This window comes from Cherax quadricarinatus, chromosome 8 (assembly GCF_038502225.1).
Source record: "Cherax quadricarinatus isolate ZL_2023a chromosome 8, ASM3850222v1, whole genome shotgun sequence".
Classification (NCBI taxonomy): Eukaryota; Metazoa; Arthropoda; class Malacostraca; order Decapoda; family Parastacidae; genus Cherax; species Cherax quadricarinatus.
Window position 1 is genome coordinate 13,559,641 of NC_091299.1, and position 25,621 is coordinate 13,585,261.

Sequence of the window (25,621 nt, forward strand, 5' to 3'; positions counted from 1 at the left end):
ATTTATCGAATACCGGGGGTCCACTGTATATCGTTGACAGCAAAATTTGTGAAAGCATAATTTCATCAGTTTTCCATCAAATTTTGTATTTTTTGTTTTATTACCTTCAGAAAAAGATTCTCTACCATTTCATAAGAAAAAATTTAATTTTTTTCTTTTTTTTAAATTCTTGGACCGTGTGGACACTTCAGATTGGGAGTCTGGACCCCTCAAGGGGTTAATGTCACTTTTGTATCATTTATAACGTAGTATATTTTTAAATGTTTATACAGTAGTGTACTGTGAATAACAAAAAAAGGCACAATACCGTGACTGGAACGATACACAAATAACCCGCACATAGAAGAGAGGAGCTTACGACGACGTTTCGGTCCGACTTGGACCGGCCGACTTTGTAAATGGTCCAAGTCGGACCAAAACGTCGTCGTAAGCTCTTCTCTTCTACGTGCGGGTTATATGTGTATTGTGTAGTGTACTGTATATCGTAATAAACAGAATTGAGGAAATCAGCTCTAATATACATTATTTAGGTATGCAAGCTGGTCAGAGAGCCTGTCATAAGTCCGAGTCATCGGTAAATGAGTGCATCGCTAAGTGAGGAGAGGCTGTAGCAGAATTATTAGCAAAGGAGCTAAGGGTAAGACAGAAAGTAGGAGGGCAAGTGTGTCATGTGTTATGTCATACCCTGCTTCCTTCTGTTGATATACCTTTGATGAATTCTGAGAGTTTACTACTCCCAGAGCCCAGCCATAGGCCAGGCTCATCTGGTGCTTGCCTGGCCAACCAGGCTGTGATACGCTGGGGCAATGGATAACAGTAATTCCTGTAAGCCCTGACTTATAGCAGTCAAATCAAGATTCACACACAAATGTTTAAGAAAATTATCACATTATCCTTTAACTTTGGTTATAAAATCAACACTGTATTTCTAATACTATACATATATATGATAATACCAAAACTAATCATAATGGATTAATATTTTTTTTTCTTGAACAGATCAATCCATTTGAACAGATTATTGCTAAGGAATTTTTTGAAAAAATTGAGAATGCCAAGTTAGTGGCTGTCTTTCATCAGTTACCAATGAGTTCTGCTGATCTCTATGAAGCCCGACTCCAACTTAACAAAATCAATTTGGAATATCTGCAGCTTAATAATAATGTGAGTATAATACAGTACAGTATTAACAATTTGTATAGCAAAAGGAATGTATGACCTTCCTGCGGATCTGGTAATGATTACAAGCCATTAAAGCCATTGCAGCCCTGTCTCAGACTTGTCCTGTGGGTTGACAGCCTAGTCAGTCAGGCTGTTAGTGCTTCTGGCATGCAATTTGGCATGAACACTACAGCCTGGTTGATAAGGAATAGTTTGCAATAACTTATCAAGTTCTCTCTTCAAGACAAATAATAGTTTGCTGATAATTTCTTTTATATTTGAAAGGAGGTAATATTTGCTGCACCTCTGCTTTATATTGAAACTGAATATTTGCAGGGTAGGTGATGTAAAACCTTGGACCATTTTCAATTACTGGTTATCCCTTAGTATACCTCTTGCACTCCTGGTTTTATCTTGGCTGTTTTGCACTATCTCCTGTGCACCTTACTCTCATAATGGGTTATTTTAGTGTGCATATTTGGAGTAATTCTCAGCAATTAAGGCATTCTACTAAACAGATGTAAATGAAGTTGTTTACACATTATGCAATGGCACATTTTCAAGCTGCTGTTGCTCATGACTCTCTGTGTGTTGGATAAGACTCTGGCATATGATTGTGTAAAGACAAAGCTCAGACTTATAACCCTCTGTGTGGGATAAGACACACGCTTATGATAGTCTCTGTGTAGGATGAACCTAGGTCTATGACTGTCTGTGTGTAAGATAAGACTGGCTCATGTCACTTGTGTAATCATAATTTGTAATTTTCAGATAGTGAAATTGGCATTTACTGGAACAAAATATGAAGCCCTTCTGAAGTTGTATGAATCAACTACTGTGACCTTTGTTGGTGATCAGCCTGCTGTTGCCAAGGTAAAGCTGTAAGATGGTATTCCAAATTTGGTTATTTTTCAGTTATGTGAGTTTATTTAAAGTTCTTTTAAAAGGAACTCTTATTTCATGGACTGATCAATTTTTTTTTTTTATTACTTTAGGCAGTAAAAATAATTTTGAGGGGAAGCCAGTCATCATTCTTATTGCTTAACCCGTAAACGGTCCAAACGTATATATACGTTTTTTCAACATTTGAAAGTATGTAAAAAAAGTAGATCTTCTTTTTGTTTTTTTACATTTGAAAATGTGTAAAAAGACTTAGATCTACTTTTTTTTTGTTACATTTGAAAATATGTAAAAAAAAGTAGATCTGCTTTTGTAGCACTACACATGTGAACGTAGATCTGCTTGGACCGTTTACGGGTTAAAAAAGTTTTGGTATTTTAAATATAAAATAGTGTCTTAATAGCCCATGTACATTAAATCATTAAACTAACACAACATTTAAGTAGACCAGTCACACATATTCTCATTTTAACCCCTTAACCCTTTCAGGGTTTCCAGCGTACTAGTACGGCTTATGCACCAGAGTTATTGACGTACTAGTACGCATAAATTCTAGCGCCTTCAAATCTAGCGAGAGAAAGCTGGTAGGCCTACATATGAAAGAATGGGTCTATGTGGTCAGTGTGCACAGTATAAAAAAAATCCTGCAGCACACCGTGCGTAATGAGAAAATAAACTTTGACCATGTTTTTGGTTTAAAACAGCAAATTTGCACTGTATTTTCGTATGATATTTATGGTTGGCTAGGTAGTAGGTTGGCAGCAACCGCCCAGGGAGGTACTACCGTCCTGCCAAGTAAGTGTAAAACGAAAGCCTGTAATTGTTTTACATGATGGTAGGATTGCTGGCGTCCTTTTTTCTGTCTCGTGAACATGCAAGATTTCAGGTACGTCTTGCTACTTCTACTTACACTTAGGTCACACTACACATACATGTACAAGCATATATATACACACATCCCTCTGGGTTTTCTTCTATTTTCTTTCTAGTTCTTATTCTTGTTTATTTCCTCTTATCTCTGGAGTTTACCTGGAGAGAGTTCCGGGGGTCAACGCCCCCGCGGCCCGGTCTGAGACCAGGCCTCCTGGTGGATCAGAGCCTGATCAACCAGGCTGTTGCTGCTGGCTGCACGCAAACCAACATACGAGCCACAGCCCGGCTGATCCGGAACTCTCTCTGTGGGGAAGTGGAACAGAATTCTTCCTCCGTAAGCCATGCGTGTTGTAAGAGGCGACTAAAATGCCGGGAGCAAGGGGCTAGTAACCCCTTCTCCTGTATAAATTACTAAATTTAAAAAGAGAAACTTGTTTTTCTTTTTGGGCCACCCTGCCTCGGTGGGATACGGCCGGTTTGTTGAAAGAAGAAGATTTATGGTTGTATTCTAGTTTTCCTGGTCTCATTTTATAGAATGGAAGACATATTACAGAAATTGAGATGATTTTGATTGGTTTCACAATGAAAAGCACCTTGAAATTGAGCTCAAAATAGCAGAAGTGTTCGATTTTTGCCAAAGTTCAAAAGTAAACAATTCATGCCACGCATCCAATATACATTAACTGGTGAGTTTAATATTCTTTCACAAGTGCGCTGATATTATTTATACCATTTCTACACTAATGCAGTAGTCTGCATAACAGTACAGTAAATCTTCCATTTTTTTATGTGAATAAAAAATCAAAATAGAAAGCATGAGTAATATAAGAAGGGCCTCGAGACATGACTAATGAACAGAGGAAATGTTATTTTAGTGCCAGGAATGTCTGTCTTGTTTATTCTGGACCCTATTTGGAAATTGGCATCTTTTGAAATTTGTGTGAAATTGGCAAATTTGCTAATTTCAGACCACTTTATTGGATAGTTGAAATTGGTAAATGGGTGGTTTCTTGTACTCATTCGATAGAAAAAATGGAGTTTTAGTGAAATAGTTATGATTTTTGTCGACTAGTACAATGCAATTGGTCGAAAATAGGGCTCAAAGTAGGCAAAATCGCCGATGCATGAACATCATAGAGACCGCTAACTTCGCAAGAGCATAATTCTGTAAGTTTTTCATCAAATTTCATACTTTTGGTGTCATTATGATCGGGAAAAGATTCTCTATCTTTTCATAAGAAAAAATATTTTTTTTTTTTTTTCCAAAAAATTTTCGACCCTGAGAACAAGTTTAGGAGAGGGCCTCTCGGCCTTGAAAGGGTTAAGTGTCTGTGTCGTAATTTTACAGGTTTGAAGTCTTTGTCCATGCCGTAAAACTACATGATGAACTCAGTTCACTCAGATAAGCAGGAAATTTAGGTTTAGATATGAGAGAATGGGTTGATGGGGTAAGTGTGCACCATATAAAAAAAATCCTGCCCCATGCAGTGCATAATGGGAAAAAAACTTTTGTACTTTTTGTTTTATTACCTTCAGAAAAAAGATTCTCTACAATTTCATAAGAAAAATAATTATTCTTGTTGTAAATTCTTGGACACTGTGGACACTTTTCAGATTGGGGTTCTGGACACTTACAGGGTTAAATTGTTGCTGTTATGGCTTCAACATCTTGGATGGGAAGACCAAGTACTTCAGCTTGCCAAATTTAACATTGTTTTCCCACATATGTTACATTTCATGAAGTGAACAGGTTATGCATTATCCAACTTGTTCAGTAGTTTCATTGTCTTATGAGATCAGCCTGTCATGCCTCATTGGAAGAGTTGTCAGTTCTGAGGCTTACAGCCTATCTAGGTGAGCTGACTTTTTCTATTGCTTTGCTTAAATTTTTTGAGTTTGAGATATTTTAATTGATTTATTGGTGTAGTAATACAAACAGATGACAGCAGAATGTGTACTTGAGGCTCTCCACTCAAAACATTATTTAAGTTGGACTCTACTACAATTATGATAAAATACTTTTTTTTTTTTGGCTATGTTATCAGTTTATCTTTCAGAATTTTGTGAGTGATTCACAAGGCGATGTATGGCAGAAAAGAATAAGTGCCACCATGGCCAAAATCTCGGTTGATGAATGAATCAATTCGTTAATATTTCATCTACTCATGGGAACGTGCAGGTGTTATCTTCTGTATTTGAAAGTTAGGCTCAGCGCCCCGGAGTTCAGAGGCAGAGATGCTGTGAGATGGAATAAGTAGTAAAACTTTAACTGCATTTATCTTCATTGTTTGAATTTAATGCTTATTCTTCTCTGCTGTGCAGTGCCTCATATACCCATGGCATATTTCAAGAGTTCTCTTTTCACAATCCTGTCTTACGCTGATTACCTTGTAACTGCATAACAGTAAATCTGATCAGTCTGGTAGTTGCTTTATACATCCCACAGGCCTGCATTATCATTTGCATTGCATTTGCATTATAAAGGTTTCATAGATGGAAAATCCCATAATTATACAAAGTATTTTGGGCAGATTTACACTAAGAGTAACACTAAAATAATGTTGCACATATTTTGCGTACTGTATGTAAATGAAAAATACTTCATATGGCAGTACTAAATCTAATAAACATAATTATCATATACAGTATATAACATGAATGGGTAAAAAGGCTTCAAGGAAGAATATTGGATTTCTTCCCGAACCCATTTGAATATTCTGCTTCCCCTACCACCCCATCTTTTCATTCTTTTTTGCCAATAGGTATATTTTATTGCATAATATAGTACAGAAGATTGAAGAGATACATTGTTGATATAAAGATTCCATATACAGTACATGAGGTGTACATGAGATACATGTCTAGTATATATTGTTACGTGCTTGTCACTGATTATAATACGAAAATCTTGTCCAGCTCCTCAGAGCTGGGGTGTGTGCCCAAGATACAGCATGCATTACCCCTCTGAACAGCAGTGCTGAGTCGCTGGAACAGAAAACTAGCTGCCTTGGGATCCCTGGTTACCCTGATGAGTCTTTTTGCCTAGCTCCTTGAGGAACTTAGGTGCACTCTTTTCCCATGAGCCAAGGGTCTCCGAGCCTATGGGAACCAACATATAATGATGGGCAAGTTCTTCGTATTTTCTTCATATATACAAACATGTAGTAGGTTGGTAGACAGCAACCACATAGGGAGGTACTACCATCCTGCCAAGTGAGTGTAAAACGAAAGCCTGTAATTGTTTTACATGATGGTAGGATTGCTGGTGTCTTTTGTCTGTCTCATAAATATGCAAGATTACAGGTACGTCTTGCTACTTCTACTTACACTTAGGTCACACTAAACTTATATGTACACGTTTATTTATACACACTCATCTGAGTTTTCTTTGATTTTATCTTAATAGCTCTTGGTCTTATTACTTTTTCTTTTATATCCATGGGGAAGTGGAATAAGAATCTTTCCTCCGTAAGCCATGCGTGTTGTAAAGGTCAACTAAAATGCAGGGAACAGTGGCTTAGTAACCCCTTTTCCTGTAATAATTACTAAAAAGAATAATAATAAGAAAATTGTCAAAGTGAGAAGTCTGAATGTGCGTGGATGTTGTGCGATGAGATGTTATGAATGAGAAGCTGGATGTCCTGGCTTTAAGTGAAACAAAGCTGAAGGGGATGGGTGAGTTTCAGTGGAGAGGAGGAATAAATGGGATTAGGTCAGGGGCTTTCAAATAGAGTTAGAGCTAAAGAAGGAGTAGCAATAATGTTGAAGGATAATCTATGGCAGGAAAAGAGGGACTATAAATGTATTAATTCAAGGATTATGTGGAGTAAAATAAAGGTTGGATGTGAGAAGTGAGTTATAGTAAGTGTATATGCACCTGGGCAAGAGAGAAGTATCGAGGAGAGAGAGAGATTTTGGGAAATGTTGAGTGAATGCGTGGGGAGTTTTGAACCAAGTGTGAGAGTACTTGTGGTTCGGGATTTTAATGCTAAAGTGGGTAAAAATGATGTGGACGGAGTAGTAGGTAAATTTGGGGTGCCAGGGGTAAATGAAAATAGGGAGCCTTTAATTGAGCTATGTGTAGAAAGAGGTTTGGTAATAAGTAATACATATTTTATGAAAAAGAGGATAAATGAATATACTACAAGGTATGACATAGCACGTATTGAAAGTAGTTTGTTAGATTATGTATTGGTGGATAAAAGGTTGATGGGTAGGCTCCAGGATGTACACGTTCATAGAAGGGCAACTGATATATCGGATCATTATCTAGTTGTAGCTACAGTTAGAGTAAGAGGTAGATGGGATAAGAGGAAAATGGCAACAAGTAAGAGGGAGGTGAAAGTGTATAAACTAAGGGAAGAGGAAGTTCGGGTGAAATATAAGCACCTATTGGCAGAAAGGTGGGCTAGTGCAAGTATGAGTAGTGGGGGGGTTGAAGAGGGTTGGAATAGTTTTAAAAATGCAGTATTGGAATGTGGGGCAGAAGTTTGTGGTTATAGGAGGGTGGGTGCAGGAGGAAAGAGGAGTGATTGGTGGAATGATGAAGTAAAGGGTGTGATAAGAGAAAAAGGCAGCTTATGAGAGGTATTTACAAAGCAGAAGTGTTATAAGAAGAGTAGAGTATATGGAGAGTAAAAGAAAGGTGAAGAGAGTGGTGAGAGAGTGCAAAAGGAGAGAAGATGATAGAGTGGGAAAGGCACTGTCAAGAAATTTTAATGAAAATAAGAAAAAATTTTGGAGTGAGTTAAGTTAAGATAGCCTAGGGAACGAATGGATTTGTCAGTTAAAAACAGAGTAGGAGAGTTGGTAGATGGGGAGATGGAGGTATTGGGTAGATGGCGAGAATATTTTGAGGAACTTTTAAATGTCGATGAAGAAAGGGAGGCGGTAATTTCATGCACTGGCCAGGGAGGTATACCATCTTGTAGGAGTGAAGAAGAGTGGGATGTGAGTGTGGGGGAAGTGCGTGAGGCATTATGTAGAATGAAAGGGGGTAAAGCAGCTGGAACTGACGGGATCATGAAGAACTGTTAAAAGCAGGGGGAGGGACATAGTGTTGGAGTGGTTGGTATTTTTGTTTAATGAATGTATAAAAGAGGGGAAGGTACCTAGGGATTGGCAGAGAGCGTGTATAGTCCCTTTATATAAAGGGAAGGGGGACAAAAGAGATTGTAAAAATTATAGAGGAATAAGTTTACCGAGTATACCAGGCAAAGTGTATGGTAGGGTTATTATTGAAAGAATTAAGAGGTAAGACAGAATGTAGAATTGCAGATGAGCAAGGAGGTTTTAGAGTGGGTAGGGGATGTGTAGATCAAGTGTTTACATTGAAGCGTATATGTGAACAGTATTTAGATAAAGGTAGGGAAGTTTTTATTGCATTTATGGATTTAGAAAAGGCATATGATAGAGTTCTCCATGGGGAAGTGGAACAGAATTCTTCCTCCGTAAGCCATGCGTGTCGTAAGAGGCGACTAAAATGCCGGGAGCAAGGGGCTAGTAACCCCTTCTCCTGTATAAATTACTAAATTTAAAAAGAGAAACTTTCGTTTTTCTTTTTGGGCCACCCTGCCTTGGTGGGATACGGCCGGTGTGTTGAAAGAAAGAAGAATATGATAGAGTGGATAGGGCAGCAATGTGGCAGATGTTGCAAGTGTATATAGAATAGGTGGTAAGTTACTAAATGCTGTAAAGAGTTTTTATGAGGATAGTGAGGCTCAGGTTAGGGTGTGTAGAAGAGAGGGAGACTACTTCCCGGTAAAAGTAGGTCTTAGACAGGGATGTGTAATGTCACCATGGTTGTTAAATATATTTATAGATGGGGTTGTAAAAGAAGTAATGCTAGGGTGTTCGGGAGAGGGGTGGGATTAAATTATGGGGAATTAAATACAAAATGGGAAGTGACACAGTTACTTTTTTCCGATGATACTGTGCTTATGGGAAATTCTAAAGAAAAATTGCAAAGGTTAGTGGACGAATTTGGGAGTGTGTGTAAAGGTAAAAAGTTGAAAGTGAACATAGAAAAGAGTAAGGTGATGAGGGTGTCAAATGCTTTAGATAAAGAAAAATTGGATATCAAATTGAGGAGGAGTATGGAAGAAGTGAATGTTTTCAGGTATTTGGGAGTTGACGTGTCGGCGGATGGATTTATGAAGGATGAGGTTAATCATAGAATTGATGAAGGAAAAAGAGGTGAGTGGTGCATTGAGGTATATGTGGAGGCAAAAAATTATATCTATGGCGGCAAAGAAGGGAATGTATGAAAATACGTATGGTAGTACCAACACTCTTATATGGGTGTGAAGCTTGGGTGGTAAATGCAGCAGCGAGGAGGCGGTTGGAGGCAGTGGAGATGTCCTGTCTAAGGGCAATGTGTGGTGTAAATATCATGCAGAAAATTTGGAGTGCGGAAATTAGGAGGTGTGGTATTAATAAACGTATTAGTCAGAGGGCTGAAGAGGGTTTGTTGAGGTGGTTTAGTCATTTAGAGAGAACTGATCAAAGTAGAATGACATGGAGAGCATATAAATCTGTAGGGGAAGCAAGCCGGGGTAGGGGTTGCCCTCGAAAAGATTGGAGGGAGGGAGTAAAGGAGGTGTTGTGGGCGAGGGGTTTGGACTTCCAACAAGCATGCGTGAGCGTGTTAGATAGGAGTGAATGGAGACAAAGGGTATTTGGAACCTGGCGAGCTGTTGGAGTGTGAGCAGGGTAATATTTAGTGAAGGGATTCAGGGAAACCGGTTATTTTATATAACCGGACTTGAGTCCTGGAAATGGGAAGTACAATGCCTGCACTTTAAAGGAGGGGTTTGGGATATTGGCAGTTTGGAGGTATATGTTGTGTATCTTTATACGTATATACTTCTAAACTGTTGTATTCTGGGCACCTCTGCAAAAACAGTGATTATGTGTGAGTGAGGTGAAAGTGTTGAATGATGAAAGTATTTTTTGGGGGGATTTTCTTTCTTTTTTGGGCCACCCTGCCTCGGTGGGAGACGGCCGACTTGTTGAAAAAAAAAAAAAATACAAACAAGAAGTCCAGTGTACCCCTGCCATTCGGCGGCTGCGACTTTCGTGAAATCCGACTTTCGGCAATTTTTCCGGCAAAATTTAGCTTCGTGGTTCGTGATTGGACTCGTGATTCGGCGACCTTCTGGTACGCGTATGCCTGTCAGCACGCACACAAAGCCAGTCTCCCGCACTATTCACACTCAGTGTGCCATTGTTTACCAGCATGTGACCATCACCCCACAGGTTCATACAACACATTTCATAATAATTCATTGTTTTTGTGCTTGCAACTGCTAAATAAGCCACCATGGGCCCAAAGAAAGCTCCAAGTGCCAGCCCTTTGGTAAAGAAGATGAGAAACACGATAGAATTCAAGAAAAAACTCATAGCAAAGTGCTAAAGTAGAGTAGGAAGAGAGAGGGGGGAGAATGTGACTTCTGCAGTGATTCAGTGATTCTACAATATGTATGATACTAAAGCAGCAGGTATCGATAAAGGCTATAGCTCCAGCCAGCGATAAAGTGTAGAATTAACAGTGTAGCTAGTAAGTTAAGCGAGTAAGTGATAGAAAAACAACATGAGAGTAACTCTCCAATGTTGTTGGATGTGTATAGGACCGCTGAACATACACCGCCCTGCTATCTTCCACCACCCTAAACCTCTGCCAACATCTCCTTCATCAAACTAACTAATTAAACTAACATCTCCTCCAAGGTAAGTGTAAATATAAAAGTGTAAGTATAAAAGTAAATTTTTTTTTTCAACAAACTGGCCGTATCCCACCAAGGCAGGGTGGCCCAAAAAGAAAAATGAAAGTTTCTCTTTTTAAATATAGTAATATATACAGGAGAAGAGGTTACTAGTCCCTTGCTCCCAGCATTTTAGTCGCCTCTTACAACACGCATGGCTTACGGAGGAAGAATTCTGTTCCACTTCCCCATGGAGGTAAGAGGAAATAAACAAGAACAAGAACTAGAAAGAAAATAGAATAAAAGCCAGAGTAGTGTGTATATATATATATATATGCTTGTACATGTATGTGTAGTGTGACCTAAGTGTAAGTAGGAGTAGCAAGACATACCTGTAATCTTGCATATTTATGAGACAGACAAAAGATACCAGCAATCCTACCATCATGTAAAACAATTACAGGCTTTCGTTGTACACTCACTTGGCAGGACGGTAGTACCTCCCTGGGCGGTTGCTGTCTACCAACCTACTACCTGCAAAAGTAAATATAATTGTAAATATAAAAGGACACCAATGGAAATATATGAATTTTTTTGTTATCCTGGATACTTTACACATGTGCTGCTATGTATGATAATCTATGTATGTAACTGTATTTGTGTATACCTGAATAAACTTACTTATTTATAAATTAAAATGTAAATATTTCTTATTTATAAATTACGTACATTGTTTAAGTGTGATGGTGGTGGTGGCCAAAGCCTCCACCGCCACCAACATGGCTTCTCTCAGTGGCGGCCCTTAAACCCAGCAACAACACTAACACCATTTACTCCTCTCATACATTATGACATATTTTATTCATTCTAGAGTATATGTATCATGTTTCAATGTTATTAATATTGTTTATAATATCATATTAGATGAATTGTGATAGATAAATAAGCCGTAGAGATGAAAGCATCATATTGAAGCATAATAAAAGAGAAGAAGAAAACTTTATAAAACTGGGATGCTTAAATGTGCGTGGATGTAGTGCGGATGACAAGAAACAGATGATTGCTGATGTTATGAATGAAAAGAAGTTGGATGTCCTGGCCCTAAGCGAAACAAAGCTGAAGGGGGTAGGGGAGTTTCAGTGGGGGGAAATAAATGGGATTAAATCTGGAGTATCTGAGAGAGATAGAGCAAAGGAAGGGGTAGCAGTAATGTTAAATGATCAGTTATGGAAGGAGAAAAGAGAATATGAATGTGTAAATTCAATAATTATGTGGATTAAAGTAAAGGTTGGATGCGAAAAGTGGGTCATAATAAGCGTGTATGCACCTGGAGAAGAGAGGAATGTAGAGGAGAGAGAGAGATTTTGGGAGATGTTAAGTGAATGTATAGGAGCCTTTGAACCAAGTGAGAGAGTAATTGTGGTAGGGGACCTGAATGCTAAAGTAGGAGAAACTTTTAGAGAGGGTGTGGTAGGTAAGTTTGGAGTGCCAGGTGTAAATGATAATGGGAGCCCTTTGATTGAACTTTGTATAGAAAGGGGTTTAGTTATAGGTAATACATATTTTAAGAAAAAGAGGATAAATAAGTATACAAGATATGATGTAGGGCGAAATGACAGTAGTTTGTTGGATTATGTATTGGTAGATAAAAGACTGTTGAGTAGACTTCAGGATGTACATGTTTATAGAGGGGCCACAGATATATCAGATCACTTTCTAGTTGTAGCTACACTGAGAGTAAAAGGTAGATGGGATACAAGGAGAATAGAAGCATCAGGGAAGAGAGAGGTGAAGGTTTATAAACTAAAAGAGGAGGCAGTTAGGGTAAGATATAAACAGCTATTGGAGGATAGATGGGCTAATGAGAGCATAGGCAATGGGGTCGAAGAGGTATGAGGTAGGTTTAAAAATGTAGTGTTAGAGTGTTCAGCAGAAGTTTGTGGTTACAGGAAAGTGGGTGCGGGAGGGAAGAGGAGCGATTGGTGGAATGATGATGTAAAGAGAGTAGTAAGGGAGAAAAAGTTAGCATATGAGAAGTTTTTACAAAGTAGAAGTGATGTAAGGAGGGAAGAGTATATGGAGAAAAAGAGAGAGGTTAAGAGAGTGGTGAAGCAATGTAAAAAGAGAGCAAATGAGAGAGTGGGTGAGATGTTATCAACAAATTTTGTTGAAAATAAGAAAAAGTTTTGGAGTGAGATTAACAAGTTAAGAAAGCCTAGAGAACAAATGGATTTGTCAGTTAAAAATAGGAGAGGAGAGTTATTAAATGGAGAGTTAGAGGTATTGGGAAGATGGAGGGAATATTTTGAGGAATTGTTAAATGTTGATGAAGATAGGGAAGCTGTGATTTCGTGTATAGGACAAGGAGGAATAACATCTTGTAGGAGTGAGGAAGAGCCAGTTGTGAGTGTGGGGGAAGTTTGTGAGGCAGGTAAAATAAAAGGGGGTAAGGCAGCCGGGATTGATGGGATAAAGATAGAAATGTTAAAAGCAGGTGGGGATATAGTTTTGGAGTGGTTGGGGCAATTATTTAATAAATGTATGGAAGAGGGTAAGGTACCTAGGGATTGGCAGAGAGCATGCATAGTTCCTTTGTATAAAGGCAAAGGGGATAAAAGAGAGTGCAAAAATTATAGGGGGATAAGTCTGCTGAGTATACCTGGTAAAGTGTATGGTAGAGTTATTATTGAAAGAATTAAGAGTAAGACGGAGAATAGGATAGCATTTATGCAGCATATGGAAATCTTTATTCAGGAAACGTTTCGCCACACAGTGGCTTCATCAGTCCAATACAAAGAGGAAGGCGTAAGGAGAGGAGGAGAATGAGGTAATCAGTCCCTCAACCTGGAGTCGATGTGTTCAGTCCATCAATCTTGTAGAATGTACAGCATAGGGCCGTAGACGTGGCTTATATACTGTAGTGAGGTGACGTGAAGCAGATGGAGGCGGGGTCATAGTGGTACCATCCACTAGTCGAAGTAGGTCTTCGTCCAAAGGTTGAACAAGTGTTGAAGAATTCTTTGTAACAAGATCCCATGATGCTGCAGTGTCCGACAGTTGTGATGAATGGTTTGAAAAACCGACAAGTTGAAGATTAAGACACTTATGCAGCATATGGAAATCTTTATAAAGATTTCTATATGCTGCATAAGTGTCTTAATCTTCAACTTGTCGGTTTTTCAAACCATTCATCACAATAGGATAGCAGATGAACAAGGAGGGTTTAGGAAAGGTAGGGGGTGTGTGGACCAGGTGTTTACAGTGAAACATATAAGTGAAGAGTATTTAGATAAGGCTAAAGAGGTCTTTGTGGCATTTATGGATTTGGAAAAGGCATATGACAGGGTGGATAGGGGGGCAATGTGGCAGATGTTGCAAGTGTATGGTGTAGGAGGTAGGTTACTGAAAGCAGTGAAGAGTTTTTACGAGGATAGTGAGGCTCAAGTTAGAGTATGTAGGAAAGAGGGAAATTATTTCCCAGTAAAAGTAGGCCTTAGACAAGGATGTGTGATGTCACCGTGGTTGTTTAATATATTTATAGATGGGGTTGTAAGAGAAGTAAATGCGAGGGTCTTGGCAAGAGGCGTGGAGTTAAAAGATAAAGAATCACACGCAAAGTGGGAGTTGTCACAGCTGCTCTTTGCTGATGACACTGTGCTCTTGGGAGATTCTGAAGAGAAGTTGCAGAGATTGGTGGATGAATTTGGTAGGGTGTGCAAAAGAAGAAAATTAAAGGTGAATACAGGAAAGAGTAAGGTTATGAGGATAACAAAAAGATTAGGTGATGAAAGATTGAATATCAGATTGGAGGGAGAGAGTATGGAGGAGGTGAATGTATTCAGATATTTGGGAGTGGACGTGTCAGCGGATGGGTCTATGAAAGATGAGGTGAATCATAGAATTGATGAGGGGAAAAGAGTGAGTGGTGCACTTAGGAGTCTGTGGAGACAAAGAACTTTGTCCTTGGAGGCAAAGAGGGGAATGTATGAGAGTATAGTTTTACCAACGCTCTTATATGGGTGTGAAGCATGGGTGATGAATGTTGCAGTGAGGAGAAGGCTGGAGGCAGTGGAGATGTCATGTCTGAGGGCAATGTGTAGTGTGAATATAATGCAGAGAATTCGTAGTTTGGAAGTTAGGAGGAGGTGCGGGATTACCAAAACTGTTGTCCAGAGGGCTGAGGAAGGGTTGTTGAGGTGGTTCGGACATGTAGAGAGAATGGAGCGAAACAGAATGACTTCAAGAGTGTATCAGTCTGTAGTGGAAGGAAGGTGGGGCAGGGGTCGGCCTAGGAAAGGTTGGAGAGAGGGGGTAAAGGAGGTTTTGTGTGCGAGGGGCTTGGACTTCCAGCAGGCATGCGTGAGCGTGTTTGATAGGAGTGAATGGAGACAAATGGTTTTTAATACTTGACGTGCTGTTGGAGTGTGAGCAAAGTAACATTTATGAAGGGGTTCGGGGAAACTGGCAGGCCGGACTTGAGTCCTGGAGATGGGAAGTACAGTGCCTGCACTCTGAAGGAGGGGTGTTAATGTTGCAGTTTAAAAACTGTAGTGTAAAGCACCCTTCTGGCAAGACAGTGATGGAGTGAATGATGGTGAAAGTTTTTCTTTTTCGGGCCACCCTGCCTTGGTGGGAATCGGCCAGTGTGATAATGAAATAAAAAAAATAAATAAACTCTCCTTCCTCTTGCCTCCTACCTCCCTCCTACACCAACAAGAATCAATAAAGGTTAAGTGTGATGTTAAATGTTCATTTATCCATTTTATTAGTGCTTTATATTTATTTGTCATTGTTTTCTGTATGTAAATCTATATTTAATCTTTAAAACAATTATTTTTTGTTAATACTTTTTTCTGTCTCAAACAGATTAATTGGGATTCCATTATTTCTCATGGGAAAATAGATTCGCCAATCGTGAATTTCGCTAGTTGGCAGACTCTCTGGAATGGATTAATCATGAAACTCGGGGGTCCACTATACTTCAAATGACAATACTAAATCTAACCATGGTAAGGGTGGGGGTTGAACTTGCAGTGAGTGAGTTATAAAACTCCAGACAGCACGTTAGCCACTGGTCCAGTGGCTAACGCATCTGTTACAGCATAACACAGAAAGGACACAGATAATGATAAATATGAGAATTAGGGAATTTTTTGGGGAACTCCTTTTTCTCTTGAGTAATTTTAATTATTTTTTTTTTTTAACACTGGCTGCCTCCCACCACGATAGGGTGACCCCCCAAAAAAGAGGAAATATTTTCATTATCACCACTACTTTTTAAAATAATTTTGATGACATCCTTAAAAAGAAAGTCTCAGATTTACTTGGTAATGAGAGATTTTCATAATTATGGTGGCCCATGGCCTGTGAAGGATGGGGTCCAGTTCTCGGTGGCCCATGGCTTGTGAAGGACGAGGTCCAGTTCTCAGCGAGGGTTGAAACATTGGGCGTATTTCTTTACACCAGTTGTCTATGTTCACCCATCAGTAAAGTGGGTACCTGGGTGTTAGTTGACTGGTGTGGGTCGCATCCCAGGACAAAATCGACCTAATTTCCCCGAAATTCTTTGCATAACAAGTGGCTTTCTATATACGTAGTAGTATGTCATTGATGTCAGCTAGGCTTGTATACCTTGTACATGTAATTGTAGAAATAAAGATATTATTATTATTATTATTATTATTATTATGATAATGTACAAAATGAAGTCATCAGTATTATGGCAACCATGGTCAGAAAGGATATCAGTGATGGAGTCAAAATAGCAGGACTTTTGCTCTACTTGATGATGAAACAGAAGATACTAGCAAAAAAAGAGCAGATATCTGTAGTTGTACAGTATCTGTGTAATGCAAACATTTACAAGTCATTTCTCGGTTTCACTTCTGCATATGGTCTAGATGCAGATTGTCTTCTAGAGAAAATCAGTGAGGCCCTCTCAACTTGAATTATAGACGAAAAACACGTGTAGAAATTTTCTCCAGGAAGGGGGGGGGTATCAGCCCCTTTCAACCCCATGAGGGACTCAGCCCTCTAGAGGGGCTGATAGCGTCTAGCTTCCTGATCAACACTTTAATGATTAACACATGTTTGTACTCTGCAATGCCTCTTGGTCACATATGCAATGCCTCTTGGGAGTAGTGTTAGTGTATATGAATGGCAGACAATTGAGGAAAATGACTGCTGTAGCAGGAAAAGTACAGAAAACTCCTGCATCACTTTATACACATGTGGGATAATCATGAACTCTCGGTGATTGAGACAAATCAAGAAATCAAGCATTTGTGTTGCAAACTGTTGTAGTGTTAAACAAGTAGGGAAATTATGCTGAGATCAGCGGCTAGGGGCAGCACCAAAGAGATGGAGGGCACCGCAGGGCAGATTGCAACAAACTACAGTAACAGGAGCGTGTTTTGCACGTGCATTGACCTAAACAAAGGAACTAACAGTGCATCCTCAACCACACTGACAATCTCCATCTTAACAATATAATATTAAAAAGAAGTGTGTGCAGCTTCTTAGACATTATTGTGAGATGAACAAATAGACAAGTATTGAAGAACTTAAAGTGACAATGCGAGTGTTACGAATTTCCAGACTGATTGAAGGACGTGTGACATTCCTCAAAGACGCTGTTCTTCAATCAAGACATCGATATCTGGGTAAACATATGGGTCTGATACAGATACCCAGGTAAGCCTAGTCATTAATGATACTAGTTAGGTCAGCTGTACAGCAGATAGCTAGTTCATTTTTTCTCTAGATTCACCACCATACACCTGGTGACCAGCGGGCCGTCGAACCCAAACAGATAATTAACATCAGCAATCAGTTTCTGAGATATGCTGATATAACACCCCCTAGGGGTGATTATATTTATACTTAACTGTCCCTTATAGCTCCGTGGTTGTAGAACAACTGTCTCATGTCGGAGGTACCTACCGGCAGAAGCTGTGGTAAGCAGAAACAGTGACAGAGCTAAGTATCCTCATTGTTGACACCTAGTTTATATGTTTTGTTCTACAAGTTTATTTAACCATAGTTTTGGTGAGATAAAATTTATCACAAAACATGTGTACTGGAGAGTGTTATGATAGCACTGCTGTAATATCAGGCTGTTGCAGCAATGTACAGAAGTTCAGGAAAAAAGTTCCACAAGCAGTGTATATTCACTGTTTTGCTCACAGGCTGAGCTTAGCATTAGTTGAGTGTGTCCAAACATTGGTTGAGTATTTCCACAGCATTGGTTGAGTGTCCACAGCATTGGTTGAGTGTGTCCACAACATTGGTTGAGTGTGAACACAGCACTCAGATAGTGACTGAATTCTTTACTACAATCCAGAAGTTGTACAACTTTTTTTGTGTATAGCATGCTTATGAAAAAACAGAGGGAGCTTGACTCTTCTAAACATTCAGTATAATTAAAGAGACTGTCAGACATAAGATGGTCCTGTCAAGGCAATGCTTGTTCTTCTGTCAAATTAACATTAAAAGCAATTTTTGCAACCTTATTGGACATGAAAACTTCAAATGCATATAAGGTAACAGAAGCAACAGCCGTATACAGTCTCATTGACATGTCATTTGAAATAACTTACAATGATGAAGACTTGACTACAAGTCATTAAGTCACTATCTGGCCATCTTTATTCCCCCCATCTCTAACTGGCTTCTGCTGTGGATCTGTCAATCCTGTCTGGCCTTCAGGAAAAATGTGAAAATTCATCGCAGGGTATCTTACAAGATGCAGTTCATTTTTTGTGAAGCGGCTGGCATTGATGTGCAGCAAGAAAAAGTGCAAAGACATTCTCAGTTATGTCACTTACAGGTTTGTTGTTGATTCTCAACTTGGAGATCATCAGAAAATGACTATTTCTCATTAATTTTACGCATCTACTTTCCTCTCATAGGTAGGTTAGTAAATGAATTAAACAGGTGATTTTCAAACAAGTCATGTAGGAAACTAAAGGTTCTTCTTCTTCTTTTTCTTTCAACGTACCAGCCATATCCCACTGAGGTGGGGTGGCCCAAAAGAAAAAACTAAAGTTTCTCCTTTTAAATTTAGTAATATATACAGGAGAAGGGGTTACTAGCCCCTTGCTTCTGGTATTTTAGTCGCCTCTTACGACACGTATGGGTTACAGAGGAAGAATTCTGTTCCACTTCTCCATGGAGATAAGAGGAAATAAACAAGAACAATAATTAGAAAGAAAATAGAAGAAAACCCAGAGGGGTGTGTATATACGTAGATGCTTGTACACGTATGTGTAGTGTGACCTAAGTGTAAGTAGAAGTAGCAAGACGTACCTGTAATCTTGCATACAGTGGACCCCCGCATAACGATCACCTCCGAATGCGACCAATTATGTAAGTGTATTTATGTAAGTGCGTTTGTACGTGTATGTTTGGGGGTCTGAAATGGACTAATCTACTTCACAATATTCCTTATGGGAACAAATTCAGTCAGTACTGGCACTTGAACATACTTCTGGAGTGAAAAAATATCGTTAACCGGGGGTCCACTGTATTTATGAGACAGACAAAAGACACCAGCAATCCTACCATCATGTAAAACAATTACAGACTTTCGTTTTACACTCACTTGGCAGGACGGTAGTACCTCCCTGGGCAGTTGCTGTCTACCAACCTACTACCTACAAAACTAAAGGTTCATTAGCACTAATTCCTCAAGAATTGTCATTTCTAGAGAAATCTTGTACTCTGGACACAGTATTTAACTATAGTATCAAATGAGAGTAAGACACATGTGCAACATCTGGGTATCTTTATTGTAGACGTTTCGCCATCCAGTGGCTTTATCAATACAGATTCCAGGACATAACTTTGAAGACAGTAGAACTATGTACAGAAGATGAGGTAATCAGTCCCTCAACCTAGGAGTAGGTGCGAACAGCACCATAGTCGTGGAGATTCTGCAGAATCTCCACGACTATGGTGCTGTTCGCACCTACTCCTAGGTTGAGGGACTGATTACCTCATCTTCTGTACATAGTTCTACTGTCTTCAAAGTTATGTCCTGGAATCTGTATTGATAAAGCCACTGGATGGCGAAACGTCTACAATAAAGATACCCAGATGTTGCACATGTGTCTTACTCTCATCTTGTCGGTATTATATACCATTCGTATATAGTATCAAAGTAGAAAACTTAAATATTGAGCTTCATCAAGTGCAAAATCTTTTTTTTTTTTATTATCACACTGGCCGATTCCCACCAAGGCAGGGTGGCCCGAAAAAGAAAAACTTTCACCATCATTCACTCCATCACTGTCTTGCCAGAAGGGTGCTTTACACTACAGTTTTTAAACTGCAACATTAACACCCCTCCTTCAGAGTGCAGGCACTGTACTTCCCATCTCCAGGACTCAAGTCCGGCCTGCCGGTTTCCCTGAATCCCTTCATAAATGTTACTTTGCTCACACTCCAACAGCACGTCAAGTATTAAAAACCATTTGTCTCCATTCACTCCTATCAAACACGCTCACGCATGCCTGCTGGAAGTCCAAGCCCCTCGCACACAAAACCTCCTTTACCCCCTCCCTCCAACCCTTCCTAGGCCGACCCCTACCCCGCCTTCCTTCCACTACAGATTGATACACTCTTGAAGTCATTCTGTTTCGCTCCATTCTCTCTACATGTCCGAACCACCTCAACAACCCTTCCTCAGCCCTCTGGACAACAGATTTGGTAATCCCGCACCTCCTCCTAACTTCCAAACTACGAATTCTCTGCATTATATTCACACCACACATTGCCCTCAGACATGACATCTCCACTGCCTCCAGCCTTCTCCTCGCTGCAACATTCATCACCCACGCTTCACACCCATATAAGAGCGTTGGTAAAACTATACTCTCATACATTCCCCTCTTTGCCTCCAAGGACAAAGTTCTTTGTCTCCACAGACTCCTAAGTGCACCACTCACTCTTTTTCCCTCATCAATTCTATGATTCACCTCATCTTTCATAGACCCATCCGCTGACACGTCCACTCCCAAATATCTGAATACGTTCACCTCCTCCATACTCTCTCCCTCCAATCTGATATTCAATCTTTCATCACCTAATCTTTTTGTTATCCTCATAACCTTACTCTTTCCTGTATTCACCTTTAATTTTCTTCTTTTGCACACCCTACCAAATTCATCCACCAATCTCTGCAACTTCTCTTCAGAATCTCCCAAGAGCACAGTGTTATCAGCAAAGAGCAGCTGTGACAACTCCCATTTTGTGTGTGATTCTTTATCTTTTAACTCCACGCCTCTTGCCAAGACCCTCGCATTTACTTCTCTTACAACCCCATCTATAAATATATTAAACAACCACGGTGACATCACACATCCTTGTCTAAGGCCTACCTTTACTGGGAAAAAATTTCCCTCTTTCCTACATACTCTAACTTGAGCCTCACTATCCTCGTAAAAACTCTTCACTGCTTTCAGTAACCTACCTCCTACACCATACACTTGCAACATCTGCCACATTGCCCCCCTATCCACCCTGTCATACGCCTTTTCCAAATCCATAAATGCCACAAAGACCTCTTTAGCCTTATCTAAATACTGTTCACTTATATGTTTCACTGTAAACACCTGGTCCACACACCCCCTACCTTTCCTAAAGCCTCCCTGTTCATCTGCTATCCTATTCTCCGTCTTACTCTTAATTCTTTCAATTATAACTCTACCATACACCTTACCAGGTACACTCAACAGACTTATCCCCCTATAATTTTTGCACTCTCTTTTATCCCCTTTGCCTTTATACAAAGGAACTATGCATGCTCTCTGCCAATCCCTAGGTACCTTACCCTCTTCCATACATTTATTAAATAATTGCACCAACCACTCCAAAACTATATCCCCACCTGCTTTTAACATTTCTATCTTTATCCCATCAATCCCGGCTGCCTTATCAAGAGAAAAACCAACAGCATGGTCATATTTTTTTTTATTATCACACCGGCCGATTCCCACCAAGGCAGGGTGGCCCGAAAAAGAAAAACTTTCACCATCATTCACTCCATCACTGTCTTGCCAGAAGGGTGCTTTACACTACAGTTTTTAAACTGCAACATTAACACCCCTCCTTCAGAGTGCAGGCACTGTACTGGTCATATGATCACTTAAATTTGTTGCCATGCTTAAATCATACTGCTGCTGTGCATCAGTGTGTCTGCCAGTTAATTCTGCAGCATGTGAATGCAGTTTTTATGCTTGAGACTAACAGAAACTTCATTGAACAACAGTAGTGGTAACAGAACAAGTGATATTGCAGTTTTTTTTTTTTTAGCAAGTCGACCATCTCCCATCAAGGCAGGGTGACCCAAAAAAGAAAGAAATGCTTTCACCAACATTCAACACTTTCACCATCATTCACACATAATCACTCTTTGCAGAGGCACTCAGATACAACAGTTTAGATGTCACTCCAAACAGACAATATCCCAGGCCCCTCCTTTAACCCTTAAACTGTCCAAAAGTAGATCTATGTTCACTCACATGGCACTCCAAATGTAGATCTGTGTTTTTTTACTTGCTTTCTTATTGAGAAACTCAAGGTCAAAGCACTGTGCACATAAACATAAATCTACGTTTGGATAGTTTAAGGGTTAAAGTGCAGGTATTGTAGTTCCCACCTCCAGGACTCAAGTCTGGCTAGCCAGTTTCCCTGAATCCCTTCACAAAATATTACCCTGCTCATACTATTGCAGTTATATATACAGCCTCTCCTCACTTAGTCAACATACTCGTTTACTGATGACTCAGACTTACAACGGGCTCTCTGACCAGTTTACATACCTAAATAATGTAGTATATTAGAGCTGATTTTGTCTATTCTGTTTATTACAGTATACAGTACACTACTATAGAAACATTTAAAAATATACTAGAAATGTTATAAATGTTGCAAAGGTGACATTAAAACAATATCAAAGATAGTTGACACAAACCCACTACCATTCTAATATGCTCCTCACTTAGCAACAAATTCATTTACCAACATGGTCTTAGGAACGGAATTCCATCGTTAAGTGAGGAGAGGATGTGTATAAATTGGAAAAGAGGCAAGAGTTTGAATGTTGAAAGTATCATTGATACTTTTGCTTCCAGCCACAACAAAAGAAGAATCACAGTGGTGGCCTGCGGCCTGGTAGGCAGAGCTCTCACTTTACATGCTGAGGGTCCGTGGTTTGATTCCCGGCAAGGGTGGAAACATTGGGCATGTTTCCATACACCTGTTGTTTCTGTTCACCTATCAGTAAAATTGGCACTTGGGTGTTAATCAACTGGTGTGGGTCACATCCTGGGACAAAATTGACATAATTTACCCAAAATGCTCTGCATAACAAAGGGCTTTCTGTATAGTAATACATATGTCACTGATGTCAGCTAGGCCTGTACACCATGTGCATGCAGTTATAGAGATAAAGATGTTAGTATTACTGCTATAACTTTTTGGTTACCCCTCTCTTGAGAGTAGAGTGAATCTATCAATCTCTTCCTGTATATCATCACTGTACATTAATAAAGTCATTATTTTGATGGCATGCTATATATGAACATTAAAATGGTATAAAATACTGACAGGTTGTAAGGTAAGACACATATGCAACAGTTAGGCATCTTTATTTCGAAACGTTTCACCTACACAGTAGGCTTCTTCAGTCGAGTACAGAAAAGTTGATAGAAGCAGAAGATACTTGAAGACGATGTAATCAGTCCATCACCCTTGAAGTTTTGAGGTGGTCAGTCCCTCAGTCTGGAGAAGAGTATTGTTCCATAGTCTGAAACAATATGGAGTTGAAGTGACAGGATGGAGCCTATATACCACCAGGAGGTGAGATGTAGGCCACTAGTAGAGGTAAGAATGTTGTCGTTGGAAGGTCAGGTCCCTCTCAAATCCAGCCATTCTCACTAGTAGAAGTTGACAAAGTTGATTTCAGGTCTGTACCAAGATACCCTTGTGTTGCAGTGTCTGACAGAGTGAACATTAAAATGGGATAAAATACCGACAGGTTGTAAGGTAAGACAGACATATGCAACAGTTAGGTATCTTTATTTCGAACAATACTCTTCTCCAGACTGAGGGACTGACCACCTCAAAACTTCAAGGGTGATGGACTGATTACATCGTCTTCAAGTATCTTCTGCTTCTATCAACTTTTCTGTACTCGACTGAAGAAGCCTACTGTGTAGGCGAAACGTTTCGAAATAAAGATACCTAACTGTTGCATATGTGTCTTACCTTACAGCATGCTATATACAGTGGACCCCCACATAACGATTACCTCCGAATGCGACCAATTATGTAAGTGTATTTATGTAAGTACGTTTGTACGTGTATGTTTGGGGGTCTGAAATGGACTAATCTACTTCACAATATTCCTTATGGGAATAAATTCAGTCAGTACTGGCACCTGAACATACTTATGGAGTGAAAAAATATCGTTAACCGGGGGTCCACTGTATATTGATCCAGTTTCAAGCAATTACAGTGGACCCCCGGTTAACGATATTTTTTCAATCCAGAAGTATGTTCAGGTGCCAGTACTGACCGAATTTGTTCCCATAAGGAATATTGTGAAGTAGATTAGTCCATTTCAGACCCCCAAACATACACGTACAAACGCACTTACATAAATACACTTACATAATTGGTTGCATTCGGAGGTGATCGTTATGCGGGGGTCCACTGTATTGTATTATTCTGTTTACTCTTATAAATGTATTTTAGAGTGTATTGCTATTTGTAATGAACTGTAATATACACTCTTGCCTGCTCTGCAGATGTAAGTCTCCCCCCCCACATCCCTAGTTACCATGTAATCCCACAAGACAGCTCCCCTTCCCCTCTAAGCCTCCAATTAAAAAATAAATCCTGGCATTGCCCTTGTTGAGAGGGTATCTGGGTTGTCTGTCAGAGAGTTTATATATTTCTTCTTTTAGATTTTATTTTTTTGAATTAATGGCACTTTCTACAAGACTTTGTTCATATTCCTCTTGAATAATTCCACCAAGTGTAAAAGTGAGGGAAGAGAAGTTTGACTGTACATGAAGTAATGAAAACGACGGAAGAAATGCTGTGGGTGAGAGGGTTGTCAGCATTACAGAATTTTCAGTCATATATAAATAGATAATCTTTCCAAATTCAGTTGTTACTTGAAAATTTTATGTGGACTATTTCTGATAGCAAATAAATGAAATTGGATAATTAACCATGTTGAAATAATAAGACAAGACCTTTGGGTTTTGCTCAAGTAACTTACCTACATATGGTTAGGGAGCTAGTTTTAATTTGGGCAATTTTCTCCCTCCCCCCTTTTTTTATTTTTAATATACAAAATTGTAAATTGTGCAGCTTATGCAATGCCTGTTGACTTCATCAGTCTTGATAGAATATATATTTTCAGTTGCTTAAGCTTGAAAAGAAGATTCCTGGCTTGTTTCTAATTGGTGGCATTGTGGAAAACAGATTCATGAGTATCCATGACCTTAAACGATATGCTGAACTGCCATCTCTACAAAGTTTACAGGGTCAACTAGTTGGCACACTCAGTTACCCAATCCAGTCTCTTTCACGCAGTCTCGCATATCACCAGGTAAGATGTGCATAATTGTGTAATTGATTTTTTCCAACATAGCTTGTGAATTTGTAACTGAAATACTGCACAAGAGGTTTTCATATAAAAGACTGATAACATGTTTACTCTATCATATATTAAGTGAGCAATAGAGAGCTATTCAATACACACATTACCTACCTTAAAATATTGTTGTACAAGAAGGCCCTGCTTTACAGAGTTTTGCCAATACAGCTGTTTTCAGTTATGCCCATTCTTCATTTATTCAGACTTCCTACAATAAATATATTCACCACTCACTATAAACTAAGGACAAAAATATTTTAAGGTGAGTAATATGTATAGGTAGTAGGCTGGTAGACAGCAACCCCCCAGGGAG

General features: G+C 39.4%; 1 protein-coding gene across 1 annotated transcript in view; it reads left to right on the forward strand.

The window, feature by feature from the left end:
- Positions 1-978: 978 nt before the first annotated feature.
- The window catches only part of mRpL10 (mitochondrial ribosomal protein L10), a 42,556-nt gene continuing 17,913 nt past the window's right edge, over positions 979-25,621 (forward strand). The window contains exons 1-3 of the mRNA XM_070082899.1: positions 979-1,164; positions 1,933-2,034; positions 25,072-25,260. Of these exons, the coding sequence (XP_069939000.1) occupies positions 1,087-1,164; positions 1,933-2,034; positions 25,072-25,260 (369 nt within the window). The 5' untranslated portion in view covers positions 979-1,086. The remainder of the gene's footprint in view (positions 1,165-1,932; positions 2,035-25,071; positions 25,261-25,621) is intronic.